The sequence below is a fragment of the Manis pentadactyla genome, chromosome 12 (genome assembly GCF_030020395.1).
Source record: "Manis pentadactyla isolate mManPen7 chromosome 12, mManPen7.hap1, whole genome shotgun sequence".
Lineage (NCBI taxonomy): Eukaryota > Metazoa > Chordata > Mammalia > Pholidota > Manidae > Manis > Manis pentadactyla.
Genome location: NC_080030.1, coordinates 9,809,944 through 9,829,364, shown reverse-complemented (window position 1 = coordinate 9,829,364; position 19,421 = coordinate 9,809,944). Strand labels below are relative to the sequence as shown.

Genomic DNA, 19,421 nt, shown 5'->3' with positions numbered 1-19,421 from the left:
CTCAACCCTTTATCGGATCTGTCGTTTATGAATATATTCTCCCATACTGTAGGATGCCTTTTTGTTATATTGACAGTGTCCTTTGCTGTACAGAAGCCTTTCAACTTGATATAGCCCCACTTATTTTTTGCTTTTGTTTCCCTTGCCGAGGAACATATGTTCATGAAGAAGTCGCTCATGTTTATGTCCATGAGATTTTTGCCTACGTTTTTTTTTTTCTAAGAGTTTTACGGTTTCATGACTTACATTCAGGTCTTTGATCCGTTTCCAATTTACTTTTGTTTTGTGTATGGGGTTTGACAATGATCCAGTTTCATTCTCTTACATGTAGCTGTCCAGTTTTGCCAACACCAGCTGTTGAAGAGGCTGTCACTTTCCCATTGTATGTCCATAGCTCCTGTATTGTATATTAATTGACCTTGTATGTTTGGGTTAATGTCTGGGGACTCTATTGTGTTCCACTGTTTTGTGGGTCGGTTCTTGTGCCCGTACCAAATTATCTTGATTACTGTGGCTTTGTAGTAGAGCTTGAAGTTGGGGAGCGAGATCCCCCCTGCTTTGTTCTACCTTCTCAGGATTGCTTAGGCTATTCGTGGTCTTCTCTGGTTCCATATGAATTTTAAAAGTATTTGTTCCAGTTCATTGAAGAATGCTGTTGGTATTTTGATAGGGATTGCATTGAATCTGTAGATTGCTTCAGGCAGGATGGTCATTTTGACAATATTAATTCTTCCAAGACAAGAGCATGGGATGAGTTTCCATTTGTCAATGTCCTCTTTAATTTCTCTTAAGAGTGTCTTGCAGTTTTCAGGGTATAGTAGGTCTTTCACTTCTTAGTTAGGTTTATTCCTAGGTATTTTATTCTTGTTGATGCAATTGTGAATGGAATTGTTTTCCTGATTTCTGTTTCTGCTAGTTCATCGTTAGTGTCTAGGAAAGCAACAGATTTCTGTGTATTAATTTTGTATCCTGCAACTGTGCTGAATTCAGATATTACTTGTAGGGATTTTGGAGTGGAGTCTTTAGGGTTTTTTTATGTACAATATAATGTCATCTGCAAATAGTGATGCTTTGACTTGTTCTTTGACCAATCTTACATTGGTTTGACCAATCTGGATGCCTTGTATTTCTTTGTTTAGTCTGATTGCCGTGGCTGGGGCATCCCGTACTGTGTTGAATAACAGTAGAGACAGTGGGCATCCCTGTCTTGTTCCCGATCTCAGAGGAAAAGCTTTCAGCTTGTCACTGTTAAGTATGATGTTGGCTGTGGGCTTGTCATGTATGCCCTTTATTATGTTGAGGAACTTGCCCTGTATACCCATTTTGTTGAGGGTTTTTATCATGAATGGATATTGAATTTGTGAAATGTTTTTTCAGCATCAGCGAACATGATCATGTGGTTTTTGTCCTCCTTTTTGTTTATTTGGTGGATGATGTTGATGTTTTTTCTAATACTGTACCATCCTTGCTTCCCTGGAATAAGTCCTACTTGTTCATGATGGATGATCTTTTTGATGTATTTTTGAATTTGGTGTGCTAATATTTTGTTGAGTATATTTTTCTTTTAGCTCAGAACCACTTTTATTTTTTGTCTTTTCAGTATACCAAGTGTTTTTCCCACTATACCTGCAGCACACACACACACACACACACATACATATATCTACATATATATGCATACAGATAGATTTTTCCTTTACGGAACGCACAAAAAACAAAAAATTGCCATTTCAAATCTGAACTGTTAGCATCTGGAGCATATAAAATGTGTCTTCACCTGCTTTTGTTTTCACAAGGCACCCCTGATCTCAATGAAGTGGCCAATTGGAGTTTGTCTCCTCTTCTCTCTGGTCCATTGATTTCAGCCTCTACATACTGATTCTAGACTTTCTAGGTGGTTCACAAACAGCTCAGGTTAAATTAACTTGAGGACAGTGTTTGAAAATGCAGAAGTACTCACTTTTTTGTGCCTGTTATTAAGCATTGTTTCCAGAAGATCAATCTTTTGATTACAGTGAGCTTCCCTTCTGGTGGCTCTCAGTAACCAGAAGTGTATTGTGTGAGCTGACTGGAAAAATAAAGAGAAGGAAAAAAATTCTTTATAGCATGTTGCCTTTGCAAAAGTAACATCTCCAGGGTATTGAATAGAGTCTGGTCTTCACCAGCCAATCTAAGGTTGGTCCTATAATCTCCATGGAAAACTTACCTTCATGAGTTCATGTTTGATAGGAAGAACTTATAATAGATACATGCTAATCCTTATTGTGTATTTGCTGTGCAATGGGAATTCTGCTAATCATGTTAAATTATATACTATGAGGTTGGCTGTGTTATCCTTCCCTGTTCAGAAGTGAAGAAACTAAGGCTATTCAACAGTTAATTTGTGGCCTTATAACAATAAGTGGAGCACTATGTTATATTTAGCTGTATCTTACCACCAAGGTAATGGTATTAACTCTGATGCTCTTCCTTCCTTGCTTACTTCCTTGCTTCCATTTATTCATTTTTATTTTGTTATCAGTAATCTACAAATACATGAAGAGCATTATGTTTACTAGGCTCTCCCCTTCACCAAGTCCCCCCGACAAACCCCATTACAGTCACTGTCCACCATCATAGTAAGATGTTGTAGAATCACGACTTGTCTTCTCTGTGTTGCCCAGCCCTTCCCATGTCCCCCCCACCACATTATACATGCTAATCGTAATGCCCCCTTTCTTTTTCCCCCTTATCCCTCCCTTCCCACCCATCCTCCCCAGTCCATTTTCCTTTGGTAACTGTTAGTCCATTCTTGGATTGTGTGATTGTGCTGCTGTTTTGTTCCTTCAGTTTTTCTTTGTTCTCATACTCCACATATGAGTGAAATCATTTGGTGCTTGTCTCTCTCCGACTGGCTTATTTCACTGAGCATAATACCCTCTAGCTCCATCCATGTTGTTGCAAATGGTAGGATCTGTTTTTTTCTTATGGCTGAGTAATATTCCATTGTGTATATGTACCACATGTTCGTTAGCCATTCATCTACTGATGGACACTTAGGTTGGTTCCATTTCTTGGCTATTGTAAATAGTGCTGCGATAAACATAGGGGTGCATCTGTCTTTTTCAAACTGGGCTGCTGCATTCTTAGGGTAAATTCCTAGAAGTGGATTGTTGAGTATTTTTGCTTGTATATTTGTCAACGATATTGGTCTGTCACTCTTTTTTTTTGTGGTGTCTTTGTCTGTTTTTTTTTTTTTTCCTTTTTTATTTTATTTTATTTTATTTTTATTGAAGGGTAGTTGACAACAGCATTGCATTACATTAGTTTCAGGTGTACAACACAGCGACTCAACATTTATATACATGATATTTCTAGGTACCAGGTATCACCATACCAAGTTGTTACAATATTTTGACTATATTCCTTATGCTATACATTACATCCCGGTTACTTATTTATTTTACAATTGGAAGTCTTTATATATATATATATATATATATATATATATATATATATATATATATTGTGAGGGCATCTCTCATATTTATTGATCAAATAGTTGTTAACCACAACAAATCTCTGTATAGGGGGGTCAATACTCAATGCACAATCATCAATCCACCCCAAGCCCAATTTTCGTCAGTCTCCAATCTTCTGATGCATAACGAACAAATTCTTACATGGAGTACAAATTCTTACATAGTGAATAAGTTACATGGTGAACAGTGCAAGGGCAGTCATCACAGAAGCTTTCGGTTTTGTTAATGCATTATGAACTATACACAGTCAGTTCAAATATGAATATTCATTTGATTTTTAAACCTGATTTATATGTGGATACCACATTTCTCTATTATTATTATTTTTAATAAAATGCTGAAGTGGTAGGTAGATACGAGATAAAGGTAGAAAACAGAGTTTAGTGTTGTAAGAGAGCAAATGTAGATGATCAGGTGTGTGCCTGTAGACTATGTGTTAATCCAAGCTAGACAAGGGCAATAAACATCCATGTATGCAGAAGATTTCTCTCAGAACATGAGGGGGGAGGTTCTAAGCCTCACCTCTGCTGCTCCCCATTTTCTCACCAGATGGCCCCCTGCGACTGTGCCTGTCTTAGGTTGTTCCTCCCTTGAGGAATCTTACCTGTCTCTGGCTAACCAGTCATCTTCCGGGGCCATACAGGGAAATGTGAAGTTGGTAAGTGAGAGAGAAGCCTTATCGTTTGAAAAGGTTAGCTTTTTACTTCTTTGCATATTTATGCCCTGTGGCTTCTATGCCCAGCATTTGTCTTGAGGTGTCTTTACCACTTGGAAGAATTATGATACTCGGTAAATTCGACATGTGGCACGAGTTCTATTTAAAGGTTGTGATTAGGTAGGAAGAAGAAAAGCTACAGAAGTAGCAGGCAGAAGAAAACCTGGGAAGATTGATTATTTCTTTGACATATCTTCTTGTAGAGTAACTTCAGCATGGATAGGTTTTAAACGACTAATTAAATTGTGCACACACATTAACACAATAGGAATATAGTTACCTATCCAAAGCATACCTGTAATTACCAGCCATCTCCAGTGAAACCAAGAAAACCAGTTAGGCACCTTAGGCATTTGTGAAAACTTATCTATGATATGGTGGATATTGTCCGACTGAACTTAAACAGTCTGAGAGAATTCAGATAAACTAGAACACCCCATTCCTGGGGACTGTTCATATCCCATATGTTCTTTTAACGATAAATAGTCTGTGGTTGTAAGATTTTGGAGTGCTACAATTTGCACTTCTCCTAATTCTTGGTTGAGTTCCAACAGTATAGATCCAGTCCAATTTTTGTTTTACTGCATGCACAGGCCAGCTTAGATATCTCCTTCATCTTTCCCATGGCAAGTCCAGGAACTGGTGGGATGAGTGCATCTACACCTGTGACAGTGCGTGGATCTTTGTTGAAGTTTTTTTTTTTTTTTTTCTGATCATCTTCTGTCATGAGTCTTCCCGAGAGTGCTGATGTTGGAAGTTCTTTTTCATATCGTATCTTAGTTCATTTTCGGGGTAGCCAAATTAGGCTTTGATCCTCTGTATAAACACAAACAGACCCTTTGCCTACACTTTTATATGTCCTTTATATCATTGTGTAGAACTCATTAGAGGTCACCACATAGGAACTGCATTTTTTTTTTTAATCATTAATCTACACTTACATGACGAATACTTTGTTTACTAGGCTCTCCCCTATACCAGATCCCCCCTATATACTCCTTTACAGTCACTGTCCATCAGCGTAGCAACCTGTTGTAGAATCACTACTTGTCTTCTCTGTGTTGTACAGCCCTCCCCTTTCTCCCACCCCGCTATGGATGCTAATCTTAATACCCCTCTACTTCTCCCCCCCTTATCCCTCCCTACCCACCCATCCTCCCCAGTCCCTTTCCCTTTGGTACCTGTTAGTCCATTCTTGAGTTCTGTGATTCTGCTGCTGTTTTGTTCCTTCAGTTTTTCCTTTGTTCTTATATTCCACAGATGAGTGAAATCATTTGGTATTTCTCTTTCTCTGCTTGGCTTGTTTCACTGAGCAAAATACCCTCCAGCACCATCCATGTTGCTGCAAATGGTTGGATTTGCCCTTTTCTTATGGCTGAGTAGTATTCCATTGTGTATATGTACCACATCTTCTTTATCGATTCATCTATCGATGGACATTTAGGTTGCTTCCAATTCTTGGCTATTGTAAATAGTGCTGCGATAAACATAGGGGTGCACTGATCTTTCTCATACTTGATTGCTGCATTCTTAGGGTAAATTCCTAGGAGTGAAATTCCTGGGTCAAATGGTAGGTCTGTTTTAAGCATTTTGATGAACCTCCATACTGCTTTCCACAATGGTTGAACTAATTTACATTCCCACCAGCAGTGTAGGAGGCTTCCCCTTTCTCCACAGTCTCGCCAACATTTGTTGTTGTTTGTCTTTTGGATGGCAGCCATCCTTACTGGTGTGAGGTGATACCTCATTGTAGTTTTAATTTGCATTTCTCTGATAATTAGCGATGTGGAGCATCTTTTCATGTGTCTGTTGGCCATCTGTATTTCTTTTTTGGAGAACCGTCTGTTCAGTTCCTTTGCCCATTTTTTAATTGGGTTATTTGTTTTTTGTTTGTTGAGGCGTGTGAGCTCTTTATATATTCTGGACGTCAAGCCTTTATCGGATGTGTCATTTTCAAAGATATTCTCCCACACTGTAGGGTTCCTTTTTGTTCTATTGATGGTGTCTTTTGCTGTACAGAAGCTTTTCAGCTTAATATAGTCCCACTTGTTCATTTTTGCTGTTGTTTTCCTTGCCCGGGGAGATATGTTCAAGAAGAGGTCACTCATGTTTATGTCTAAGAGGTTTGTGCCTATGTTTTCTTCCAAGAGTTTAATGGTTTCATGACTTACATTCAGGTCTTTGATCCATTTTGAGTTTACTTTTGTATATGGGGTTAGACGATGGTCCAGTTTCATTCTCCTACATGTAGCTGTCCAGTTTTGCCAGCACCATCTGTTGAAGAGACTGTCATTTCGCCATTGTATGTCCATGGCTCCTTTATCAAATATTAATTGACCATATATGTCTGGGTTAATGTCTGGATTGTCTAGTCTGTTCCATTGGTCTGTGGCTCTGTTCTTGTGCCAGTACCAAATTGTCTTGATTACTATGGCTTTATAATAGAGCTTGAAGTTGGGGAGTGAGATCCCCCCTACTTTATTCTTCTTTCTCAGGATTGCTTTGGCTATTCGGGGTCTTTGGTGTTTCCATATGAATTTTTGAATTATTTGTTCCAGTTCATTGAAGAATGTTGCTGGTAGTTTCATAGGGATTGCATCAAATCTGTATATTGCTTTGGGCAGGATGGCCATTTTGACGATATTAATTCTTCCTAGCCATGAGCATGGGATGCGTTTCCATCTGTTAGTGTCCCCTTTAATTTCTTTTAAGAGTGACTTGTAGTTTTCAGAGTATAGGTCTTTCACTTCTTTGGTTAGATTTATTCCTAGGTATTTTATTTTTTTTGTTGCAATTGTGAATGGAGTTGTTTTCCTGATTTCTCTTTCTGTTGGTTCATTGTTAGTATATAGGAAAGCCACAGATTTCTGTGTGTTGATTTTGTATCCTGCAACTTTGCTGTATTCCGATATCAGTTCTAGTAGTTCTGGGGTGGAGTCTTTAGGGTTTTTTATGTACAGTATCATGTCATCTGCAAATAGTGACAGTTTGACTTCTTCTTTGCCAATCTGGATTCCTTGTATTTTTTTGTTTTGTCTGATTGCCGTGGCTAGGACCTCTAGTACAATGTTAAATAACAGTGGGGAGAGTGGGCATCCCTGTCTAGTTCCCGATCTCAGCGGAAATGCTTTCAGCTTCTCGCTATTCAATATAATGTTGGCTGTGGGTTTTTCATAGATGTCCTTTATTATGTTGAGGTACTTGCCCTCTATTCCCATTTTGCTGAGAGTTTTTATCATGAATGGATGTTGAACTTTGTCAAATGCTTTTTCAGCATCTATGGAGATGGTCATGTGGTTTTTGTCTTTCTTTTTGTTGATGTGGTGGATGATATTGATGGACTTTCGAATGTTGTGCCATCCTTGCATCCCTGGGATGAATCCCACTTGGTCATGGTGTACGATGGTTTTGATGTATTTTTGAATTCGGTTTGCTAAAATTTTGTTGAGTATTTTTGCGTCTACGTTCATCAGGGATATTGGTCTGTAGTTTTCTTTTTTGGTGGTGTCTTTGCCTGGTTTTGGTATTAGGGTGATGTTAGCTTCATAGAATGAGTTTGGGAGTATCCCCTCCTCTTCTATTTCTTGGAAAACTTTAAGGAGAATGGGTATTATGTTTTCCCTGTACGTCTGATAAAATTCCGAGGTAAATCCATCTGGCCCCGGGGGTTTCGTTCTTTGGTAGTTTTTTGATTACCGCTTCAATTTCGTTGCTGGTAATTGGTCTGTTTAGATTTTCTGTTTCTTTTTGGGTCAGTCTTGGAAGGTTGTATTTTTCTAGGAAGTTGTCCATTTCTCCTAGGTTTCCCAGCTTGTTAGCATATAGGTTTTCATAGTAGTCTCTAATAATTCTTTGTATTTCTGCGGGATCTGTTGTGATTTTTCCTTTCTCATTTCTGATACTGTTGATTTGTGTTGACTCTCTTTTCCTCTTAATAAGTCTGGCTAGAGGCTTATCTATTTTGTTTATTTTCTCGAAGAACCAGCTCTTGGTTTCATTGATTTTTGCTATTGTTTTATTCTTCTCAATTTTATTTATTTCTTCTCTGATCTTTATTATGTCCCTCCTTCTGCTGACCTTAGGCCTCATTTGTTCTTCTTTTTCCAATTTTGATAGTTGTGACATTAGACTGTTCATTTGGGATTGCTCTTCCTTTTTTAAATATGCTTGGAGTGCTATATACTTTCCTCTTAAGACTGCTTTTGCTGCGTCCCACAGAAGTTGGGGCTTAGTGTTGTTGTTGTCATTTGTTTCCATATATTGCTGGATCTCCATTTTGATTTGGTCATTGATCCATTGATTATTTAGGAGCGTGTTGTTTAGCCTCCATGTGTTTGTGAGCCTTTTTGCTTTCTTTGAACAGTTTATTTCTAGTTTAATGCCTTTGTGGTCTGAAAAGTTGGTTGGTAGGATTTCAATGTTTTGGAATTTACTGAGGCTCTTTTTGTGTCCTAGTATGTGGTCTATTCTGGAGAATGTTCCATGTGCACTTGAGAAGAACGTGCATCCTGTTGCTTTTGGATGTAGAGTTCTGTAGATGTCTATTAGGTCCATCTGTTCTAGTGTGTTGTTCAGTGCCTCTGTGTCCTTACTTATTTTCTGTCTGGTGGATCTGTCCTTTGGAGTGAGTGGTGTGTTGAAGTCTCCTAGAATGAATGCATTGCATTCTATTTCCTCCTTTAGTTCTGTTAATATTTGTTTCAGGTATGTTGGTGCTCCTGTATTGGGTGCATATATATTTATAATGGTTATATCCTCTTGATGGACTGAGCCCTTTATCATTATGTAATGTCCTTCTTTGTCTTTTGTTACTTTTTTTATTTTGAAGTCTGTTTTGTCTGATACCAGAATTCCAACACCTGCTTTCTTCTCTCTGTTGTTTGCTTGAAATATCTTTTTCCATCCCTTGACTTTAAGTCTGTGCGCGTCTTTGGGTTTGAGGTGAGTCTCTTGTAAGCAGCATATGGATGGATCTTGCTTTTTTATCCATTCTATTACTCTGTGTCTTTTGATTGGTGCATTCAGTCCATTTACATTTAGGGTGATTATTGAAAGGTATGAATTTATTGCCATTGCAGGCTTTAAGTTTGTGGTTACCAAAGGTTTAGGGTTAGCTTCTTTACTGTCTTACTGTCTAACTTAACTCGCTTGTTGAGCTATTATAAACACAATCTGATGATTCTTTATTTCTCTCCCTTCTTATTCCTCCTCCTCCCTTCTTCATATGTTGGGTGTTTTGTTGTGTGCTCTTTTTAGGAGTACTCCCATCTAGAGCAGTCCCTGTAGGATGCCCTGTAGAGGTGGTTTGTGGGATGCAAATTCCCTCAACTTTTGCTTGTCTGGGAATTGTTTAATCCCTCCTTCATATTTAAATGATATTCGTGCTGGATACAGTAGTCTTGGTTCGAGGCCCTTCTGTTTCATTGCATTAAGTATATCATGCCATTCTCTTCTGGCCTGTAGGGTTTCTGTTGAGAAGTCTGATGATAGCCTGATGGGTTTTCCTTTGTAGGTAACCTTTTTTTTCTCTCTGGCTGCTTGTAATACTTTGTCCTTGTCTTTGATCTTTGCCATTTTAATTATTATGTGTCTTGGTGTTGCCCTCCTTGGATCCCTTGTCATGGGAGTTCTGTGTACCTCTGTGGTCTGAGAGGCCATTTCTTCCCCTAGTTTGGGGAAATTTTCAGCAATTATTTCTTCAAAGACATTTTCTATCCCCTTTTCTCTCTCTACTTCTTCTGGAATGCCTATGATTCTTATATTATTCCTTTTAGATTGATCACTCAGCTCTCTTAAAATTCTTTCATTCCTGGAGATCCTTTTATCTCTCTCTGCATCAGCTTCTCTGCGTTCCTGTTCTCTGTTTTCTAGTCCATTAATGGTCTCTTGCATCTCGTCCATTCTGTTTTGAAGTCCTTCCAGAGCTTGTTTTATTTCTGAATTCTCCTTCCTTAGTTCTTGCATATTTCTCTGCAAGTCCATGAGCATGGTTATGACTTTTGTTTTGAATTCTTTTTCAGGTAGACTGGCTAAATCTATCTCCCCAGATTCCTTCTCAGGGGAAGATGTAGCAGATGCCGAAGCTGTCTGGGTTAGTCTTGTCTGGATCATATTTTTTTGCCTTTTCATGTTGACAGGTGCTATTGACTGTCAGCTGGGAGGGCCAAAATTTTCACTTGCTACTGGCCTTTCTTTACTGGGGCAACTGCGACCCCTAGTGGCTTGTGTTGGGTAATTGCGTGTAGAGTGGGTCTTTTGTGTCTTGCCTGGCCGGAAGGGAGAAATTTCCCTTTCTGTGGGCGGAATTTGTCTCAGGCTGCTTCTCTGCTTTCGCAGCGCCCGGTGGGGTAATGGATGGGGGTGCTGCTTGACTGTTTGCCTCCGTGAGGGGTCTCAGAGCTGTTGCCCAGGGGGTTAGTGCACCCGGTTTTCCCTGTAATTTCCAGCTGCTGTACTGTGACCTGGGTTGTTTCCGTCAAGCTGTTAAGTCCCTGTCCCTTTAAGACTTTCAAAAAGCCCCCGCTTTTCTTTGTCACAGGGGCATCAGCTGCAGCACCCGCTCAGAGGTCTTACTCCCTGTTCCCCCAGTATCCAGGGCCCCCTGGGCATGTACTGTGTCTGCGCTCTGGCCCGGATGGCTGGGGCTGGGTGTTCGGCAGTCCTGGGCTCCGTCTCCCTCCCGCTCTGCCTATTGTTCTCCCGCCGGGAGCTGGGGGGAGGGGCGCTCGGGTCCCGCCGGGCCAGGGCTTGTATCTTACCCCTTTCACCAGTCGCTGGGTTCTCGCTGGTGTAGCTGCAGTCTGGCCACTGTCCTGCGTCTTCTGGTCTCTCTTTTAGGGCTAGTTGTGTTTGTTGTATTTTCAAAAGTATATATGTTTTTGGGAGGAGATTCCCACTGTCCTACTCATGCCACCATGTTGGCTCCGCCTCCCTCTTTGTCTGGTTTTGGTATTAAGGTGATGCTTGCCTCGTAGAATGAGTTTGGAAGTATTCCTTCTTCTTCTACTTTTTGGAAAAGTTTAAGGAGGATGACTATTAGATCTTCAGTACATGATTGATTAAAGTCAGCGGTGCAGCCATCTGGTTCAGGTGTTTTGTTCTTAGGTAGTTTTTTGATTACCAGTTCAATTTTGTTCCTAGTAATTGGTCTGTTCAGATTTTCTGTTCTTTCTGGGTTAGCGTTGGAGGGTTGCATTTTTTTAGAAAGTTGTCCATTTCTTATAGGTTATCCAGTGTGTTAACATGTAATTTTTCATGGTATTCTCTCATAATTCTCTGTGTTTCTGTAGTGATTTTTCCTTTCTCATTTCTGATTCTGTTTGTGTGTGCAGGCTCTCTTTTTCTCTTGATTAGTCTGGCTAGGGGTTTATCCATTTTGTTTATTTTCTCGAAGAATCAGCTCCTGCTTTCATCGATTCTTTATATTGTTTCATTCTTCTCGGTTTTATTTATTTCTGCTCCAATCTTTATTATGTTCCTCCTCCTGCTGAATATGGGCCCCATTTGTTCTTCTTTTTCTTGTTGTGATAGTTTTCAGTTTAGACTGTTCATATGGGGTTGTTCTTCTCTCCTGAGGTAGGCCTGTATTGCAATATACTTCCCTCTTAGCACCGCCTTGTCTGTGTCCCACAGGTTTTGTGTTGTTCAATTTTTATTGTCATTTGTCTCCACATATTGCTTGATCTCTGTCTTTATTCGGTCATTGATCCGTTGGTTGTTTAGAAGCATGTTGTTAATCCACCATGTGGTGGTAGGCTTTTTCATTTTATTTGCGTAATTTATTTCTAGTTTCATACCTTGTGGTGTGAGAAGCTGCATCATTTTTGGGGGCTCGTAGGGGATAACTTCGGAGGTGAGTATAGGCATCCGAGCTTGCCTTTTCTTTCACTGTCCTTATAGAAGGAAGCCGTCTATGGCACACAACATCGCGCGCTCGTCAGCCACTTAAATGGGACTAGCCCTGCTGCCAATCTCAAAGTCTCGAGCGCCAGGTTCCCCTGCATCTCCCTCAGTGGATCTCCCGTCTCCCTTGGGAGCCGGGAAAGTCACCTGAGTGGAGGCCAGGATTCCCCTTCAGAGGCATCTCCATGGATACGAGGGACTGAGGAAGGCCGTGGGCACCTGCGAGAGTCTAGGCTGAGGCTGCGCTTCAGCGGCTTCTCAAAGGCCCACGTGTCTGGAATCAGACCCCGACAGCCCGACTGGGTATCCATGAGGAGTGTCTGTCTTTCTGTCTGCCTGACTTCCAGCCTGCTTCTCCAGGCCGCCCCATCCTCTGGGTGAGGCAAGGGTGCTCTTTACGTCCTTTACTCGCTCGATGTGTGCCTCTGACTTCGTCAGTGCCACGGACCCCGATGCTCAGCACCGCAAGGTAGGAGATCTACGCTTCGTTCTTGTTCCTGACGATATGCTGTACTTTTTATCTCCTTAAAATGTGTCCGGTTCGTTGAAGAATGCTATTGGTGTTTTGATGGGATTGAACTGAATCTGTGGATTGCTTTAGGCAGGATGGCCATTTTGATAATATTAATTCCTCCTCGCCAGGAGCATGGGATGAGTTTCCGTTTCTTAGTGTCCTCTCTAATTTCTGTTTCGAGTGTCTTGTAGTTTTCAGGGTATGGTAGGTCTTTCATTCCTTGGTTAGGATTATTCCTAGGTATTCTATTCTTGTTAATGAAATTGTGAATGGAATTGTTTTCCTGATTTCTCTTTCTGCTAGTTCATCATTAGTGTATAGGATAGCAACAGGTTTCTGTTTATTAATTGTGTATCCTGCAACTCTGCTGAATTCACATATCAATTCTAGTAGTTTTGGAGTGGAGTCTTTATTTATGCACAATATCATGTCATCTGCAAATAGTGACAGTTTGACTTGTTCTTTACCAATCTGGATGCCTTGTATTTCTTTGTTTTGTGTGATTGCCGTGGCTAGGACCTCCAGTACTATGTTGAATAACAGTGGGGAGAGTGGGCATCTCTGTCTTGTTCCCGATCTCAGAGGAAAAGCTTTCAGCTTCTTGCTGTTAAGTATGATGTTGGCTGTGGTCTTGTCATATATGGCCTTTATTATATGTTGAGGTTCTTGCCCTGTATACCCATTTTGTTGAGGGTTTTTATCATGAATGGATGTTGAATTTTTTCAAATGTTTTTCAGCATTTCTGGACGTGATCATTGGTTTTTGTCCTCCTTTTTGCTGAGTTGGTGAATGATGTTCATGGATTTTCTAATACCGTACCATCCTTGCTTCCCTGGAATAAGTCCTACTTGATCATGATGGATGATCTTTTTGATGTATTTTTGAATTTGGTGTGCTAATATTTTGTTGAGTATTTTTCCATCTATGTTTGTCAGCGATATTGGTCTGTAATTTTCATTTTTTGTGGTATCTTTGCCTCGTTTTGGTATTAAGGTGACACTGGCCTCGTAGAATGAATTTGGAAGTATTCCTTCCTCTTCTACTTTTTGGAAAAGTTTAAGGAGGAATAAGTATTAGATCTTCACTAAATGTTTGGTTAAAGTCAGCAGTGAATCCGTCTGGTTCAGGTGTTTTGTCCTGTGCAGTAGTCAGGCTGAAAGCTGAGTCCAACATGTAAATGGTTCTATTCTATTGACCTCCCTTCCTTAGAGGCAGCCATCCCGGGGCTGTGTCATTTCCCAACCTGTAGCCCCAGGGAAGTGAAACAGGCTTGAGTCTGACCAAAGCTCTGTCAGCGAGAGGTCACACAGTCCCCACACCTATCAGACAGGCAGGTCTGATATTCTCAAGGAATGATCCCGAGTGTACTATGCTAAAGTTTGCGCAGAGACAACTAGGATCTAGATGAAACTCCCAAAAGGCATAAAGTAGAGGCACACTGGCAAGGTCCCGCTAAATCCAGAGCTCTGAGGCCACTCTTGCTTAGTGGGAAGGCAAGAGGGAAATCATGGCAAGGTGCAGGCCGTGGTGGTAAGGAGTGGTGAAATCCAGTATGCCTGGCACAGGAGGTGATTGACCACTGTCACCCAGGAATAGAAGTGCCCATCTTCTGAGGCCCTCTCACTGACCACTGATGGAGACCTACCTGCACCCTTTACTGCACCCTCTTCTCAGCACGAAGCAGCCAGAGCGGTCATCGCCCCCCCTCCCTCGCAGCAGCTAGGGTCTCTATCTGTAGAGGTGGGGAATGAGACAGGGACCATGGGTGTAGTCAGAGTAGGGTGAGGGCCTCCAGAAAAAGACCCATACCAGAGCTCCGTATTAAACAATTAAGGAACGTCAGAGTCACATTAATTCTCTAAAATATCAAACTAGGAATACAAGCATTCTTCAGTGAAGATTAGTTAAAACTAAAAAGCAAGGAGTAACTTGGCCTGGAATGTTTGAATATCCCCCAGATAAGAAAATACCTCAACATAGCCCCAGTCTTCATTGTGTCAATTAAATGAGGCTGTTGTAAAATTTACTTTAGCCTGCTAAAAGGCCCGGCTTATCTTTAACTTTGCCCAGTTGCTGCTTTTCCTCCTTCATCCGGTAATCAAGTAATGTATAACCTGGGCAATGAATATGGCAAGTAATCCCAGTCACAGAGAACATAGTAAAGGGCAGGAAGGATCCCATCTTAAAGATAAGATTGCATTTTAACCCCCAGGAAATTAACAAGTAAGATTCTTAACTTACCCTTTAGCCAACAGACAATAACTCAGCCCACGTTGGGTCCTGGGCAGGCGGCTTTGTTTGTTATGCTCCCAGACCAAGATGCCAGTGTATCAGGGAGAAATCAGAGCAGTAAGTTTCTTTTGTGAAGTTAATTTCAAATATTCAGGGACCACTTAAGAAGTCTACACCTCTAAGCGTGTATCCGGTTCCCAAAAAACCCTCAACTGCCTATAAAACCCCTAGACAACGCACAACTCCGGGCTCCCTTGTCCCCTCCCGGCGTGAGCCAGCAGCTCTGTCCTCTCACTGTATCTCTCAGTGAAAGCCTCTGCCTGGCTCTCCTACCTTGGGTGTTTGCTAAGTTCATTGTTCGACTCTGCCAACAAGAACTCTGCCATCAGTTCCATGGTAGGGTAGGGATGGTGACTGCTCTCTTGTTGCACAGTCCTTTTTGATTTAAAGAATGTCAGCTTGACTTCTGGTTAGTTACTGAAGTTACCTTGAAACCTTTTTCATAGTTGAATAAAAATTTCAGTGTCTGTGTTTGTGGGCAGTAGCATGAGAAAAGGGAATGAATTAAGATGGGTGAGGGGGTTATGCAGCCAAGGGTAGTATCTTACTTGCTATAAAGACTGAAAGGCATGTGGGACTGATGTGGCCCTGTCTTAGGAGATATTTTGTTTGGAAATTACAACATAGATGCCTTAATTGGAACTCAAAACATTATTTTTCGTATGGTTTTGTGGCCAATGCTCTGTCAGCTGTCGCAGGACAGGTGGATGCTGTTTTTTGAATGATACTTTTTATTTTGCAGCTGACATTTAAAGAACTAAACAATTGAACACTGGAAAGGAGACATCTAAAATGTTTGTATTGACAAAGATTAAAGTTCAATTACTGAAAGGCTATCTCATTGGCAGTAGAGACAAATATCGCTAGCTATCATGCACTGTACGGGGCATCTTTCAGTGGACGTATAAAGTAGGGGTGAGGGGAAAAACACAGAGTGGTAAGTTAGAATCCCTAATAGGCCAGAAGCCGTCTTCCTGTCTTTGTGCTCTAACGTCTTCATCCAAGTTCTTCAAGTGCAATTCAGCATTGCTTTCTGACAGAACAAATGTCAGTATTTGCTTGGAATTTCTTTGGGGAGCCTGAATTATTTGCATTTTTCTGGGAACAGTCTGCCCTTGAAAACTACGGACTGCACTGGCATGATGGGAATTTACTCGACCAGGTTTTTTGGACTATGTGTGTCGTAATTTGGGGGCTTTGTGGAATCCTCTTGGAAAGGCAGCATGAACCTCGGGTGATTGGAGAGAGGCCAGGAGTTTGTAGTTGTCCTGAGGAGCATGGAGTGAACACAGAAGAGATTTCAGCTCTCTGCAGTTGAAGACTACCTTGGCCTTTATGGTAACGGCTTGCAGAGACTTGCCCAGCACCCCCGGGACCTCCCTTGGGACAGATAACCACCTTTTTCTTGGTTCCTACAAAAATTCCGAAGTTGCTGTGGTTGTTCCTGGGCTGGGAAACAGAAGACCAGACGAACTTGAAAAAGTGTTTGTTTTGGTGACTTAAGGGGCTACGGCTTGTACCCCAGAGGGTGTGCCTATTGCAGATGTACTGAATGTGGGAGAATTCTCCCCGTTTGCTGATTCCTGATGTGGACCAACAGAGCTCAAGTCAGTGAGTAGCACAGAAAGTCTTGCAGAAAATGACTGCTTGCTATTTGTGATTGTCTAACGAACATGTGAAACATGAAAATGACTTTTTGTATGTCCATGATTTTGTATGATTCAACCTTTCTCCCACTGGCATCCCAGGTTACTTCACTCCGTCTACCTTTTCATTGACCTGTGGGCTGAGCGCTGCCCATACTGGGTCTGGGGTAGAGTCATTCGGGCCACTTGGAGGACATTTGGGCTGCCTCCTTGTTTCTTTTTTCTTTGAAACAATTTATCTTCATATAGCTTTGTTGATATAAGCTTAAAAAAAGCAAACTAGTTTTGATATTAATTCAAATAGAATTAGAAAGCTATATATGTAACCACTTTCCTGTTTATTATTTAGTGAGGTAACCTTAATGCATTACTTAAATAAGGACATAAATCCACCGGGTGCCCTTCTTTCAAGCTACGGTATTCTTTACCGAAAAAAATAAAATGAGACGGGGCCTGCCTGGTGCAGCCCCACTTCTGGTGTTTGATGGCTGCTGGAGCGGCACTCCTTGTGGTCAGAGTCACGGACGCTGGCAAGGGGGTGTCTGAATCATCCCCTTTCTCCATTTTCCATTGGCCGCTCCTTTGGCAGAAATCCTTTCTCAGCTCGGACTGTTACGTGGCACTATCCTTATGACCCCGTTCTGGCTTCCACTCCCGTTGGTTTAAGGTAATTTGAGCTCCTTCTCCATGGTGAGGATACCTCAGGACTAGTTGGTCTTTTTCTCTGGCCCTTTCCTAGGTAACTGACTCTATTGGCTTATGTCTCCGTTTATCTCAAGGCCATAAAGGTCCCACTTTCACCTTAAGGTCACCGTGTTTAGACCCTGTCCTGCTCTCCAGGAAGCTCCCCATTTTGCCTCCCTGACTTGGGTAATGGTTAATTCGCTCCGCTCCCTAGCCGACAAACATGGTTTAGCCTCCCAAGTCTGCTAACTCTTCTTCGCGGAGTCCCTTGAGACCATGAGATGCTCACTCCCCAGCCTCTCCCCAGTCCCACATGTCCCCAGGACTTGGAGCACCTGCACCTCTCCTGGAAATCGCACAAACTTAGCCTAGTCTTGAAAGGTCCAGGTCACCAACTTCCGGTCTTAGCTCGCGCCCAAAGGCATGTTTGCCTTCCCTGAAGGAAGGTCTGGTCATCTCTTAATTCAAGACCTGTGAATCATTCTAACATCTCAGATTGCAAATACTTGGTTGGGCCATTTTTTTTGTCAGAATATAGACAGGTCTTTTCTGTTTCAGCTTCCTGTGTGTTGCAGATGATAGCTGTCTGTATGATGTGAGAACAATTTTATTAGTAAAAGTAAACAGTGATTATTTTATTTTCCATAAGTGGTCAAGTATTTTTTTTGTCATGTGTTGAATGGTCGTTGTGTACAAGATGATGTAATAGATGGAATTGAATGAGGGAAAAATGATTCAAACATGAATCCTGCGGGGAGATGAGTTGTGCACACATAAACAACCGATGGGTCGTAGGAAGGGTTAAATGCCTTGGAGAAAAATGGGATCCTGTGGTGGCTGGTAAGGTGGGCCTTGCAAATGGGCGGTTGCTCTCCCAAGGTTTCATCATAACATTTTCAAATGCTCAGCGAAATTGGCAGGATTCTACAGGCACACTCCAACGCCTAGCACCTAGTTTCTGCTACTTCATATTGTTATACCTGATTGATCATCTGTCCGTCGGCACATCCATCTTTCTATCTGTCAGTCTGTGTTATTTTTAAAATTTGGAATGATGGGCTGGCATTCATAAAGGTGTGAAAATAGGGCAAGCATCAGTTTCTCAGAATGATGTGTAAGTCAAAGTACAGGTAGGGAAGTATGTATGAAATACTGAATGGTAGATGTAGGAAATACACACAGAGTCGAAGTATAGGTGGGGAAGTTATTGTCACAGTGAACTTGGACTTTACACATATTAGAGAAATAATACTGTATTAGAGACCAAATTTTTCAGTGGAATTGTATCTTTGTGTTTGTGATAAAAAAAATGGATTACATTTTTAAATGCACCTCCTCAGTAACACATTCATGTGTGAATAGACCAGATGGAATGCAATAAAAATAACAGCTGATGTACTTACTGCATTTGATTTAAAACTAACATACAGAATTTGGTAATACATGGAACAGGCTACATAATTGGCATGAATATGAATATGAATTGATATGAATAGTAGGCATTTACAAAATATTTAGCTTTTTGCTTGGCCTGTTTAAAAATTAACTTTCATGACCAGCGTCCTAGGAACAGAGTGATTTAAACAAAGATTGTTATTGATCATAATTCTTGTGTTTTTGGAAAATGAGTAATTCTGAAATTGAAGTTAGCAACCTTAAAATATATTCAGGGCAGTTTTGAGGGAAAGTTATGTTGGCTCTAAAGGACGGTTTAAAATTTCCGTGTCGGGTCTAACGTTGCATAGCTAAATACTCGATACGCTTCATAGCTTTCTACATTATAATACATCTTTACGGACTAAGCCAGGTATGGGAAAGAAGATTATAAGGAGATGTTTCAGCAGACGCAGAGGACGTTGGATTTGTATAGACTAAACCCGAAGTTGATACCAAGCAGACAGACATCCCTGAATGTTTTCAAAATACTGGGAGTGTTTCTGACGAGCTCGTGGTGCACTGAAGGGCTAAGGCAGGTAGCGCTATTGTGGGGTATCAAAAGGCAGTCATTGATGTATTCACACTTAGTCCTTTCAGAAATAACAAGTGTCGAAGAAATGTAAAAAGCTGTTTGACTAGTATGTTTATAGCTATAAAATTTTACTTAAAAGACACGCTGCTGGGAGGTGGGGTACTGTGTAAGTTACTA

At 41.1% G+C, this 19,421-nt stretch overlaps 1 protein-coding gene across 8 annotated transcripts in view; it reads left to right on the top strand.

Annotated features, from left to right (window-relative positions):
* The window catches only part of LOC130680027 (uncharacterized), a 323,081-nt gene that overhangs the window by 3,514 nt on the left and 300,146 nt on the right, over positions 1 to 19,421 (top strand). The window contains exon 2 of one of the 8 annotated variants that reach the window (XM_057489931.1): positions 15,688 to 17,723. The exons of 6 other annotated variants lie outside the window; for them this stretch is intronic. In XM_057489931.1, coding sequence (XP_057345914.1) covers positions 15,688 to 15,714 — 27 coding nt within the window. In that variant the 3' untranslated portion in view covers positions 15,715 to 17,723. Of the gene's footprint in view, positions 1 to 12,135; positions 12,664 to 15,687; positions 17,724 to 19,421 lie in introns of those variants that run through there. One more of the 8 variants, XM_057489923.1, reaches the window with a different exon arrangement.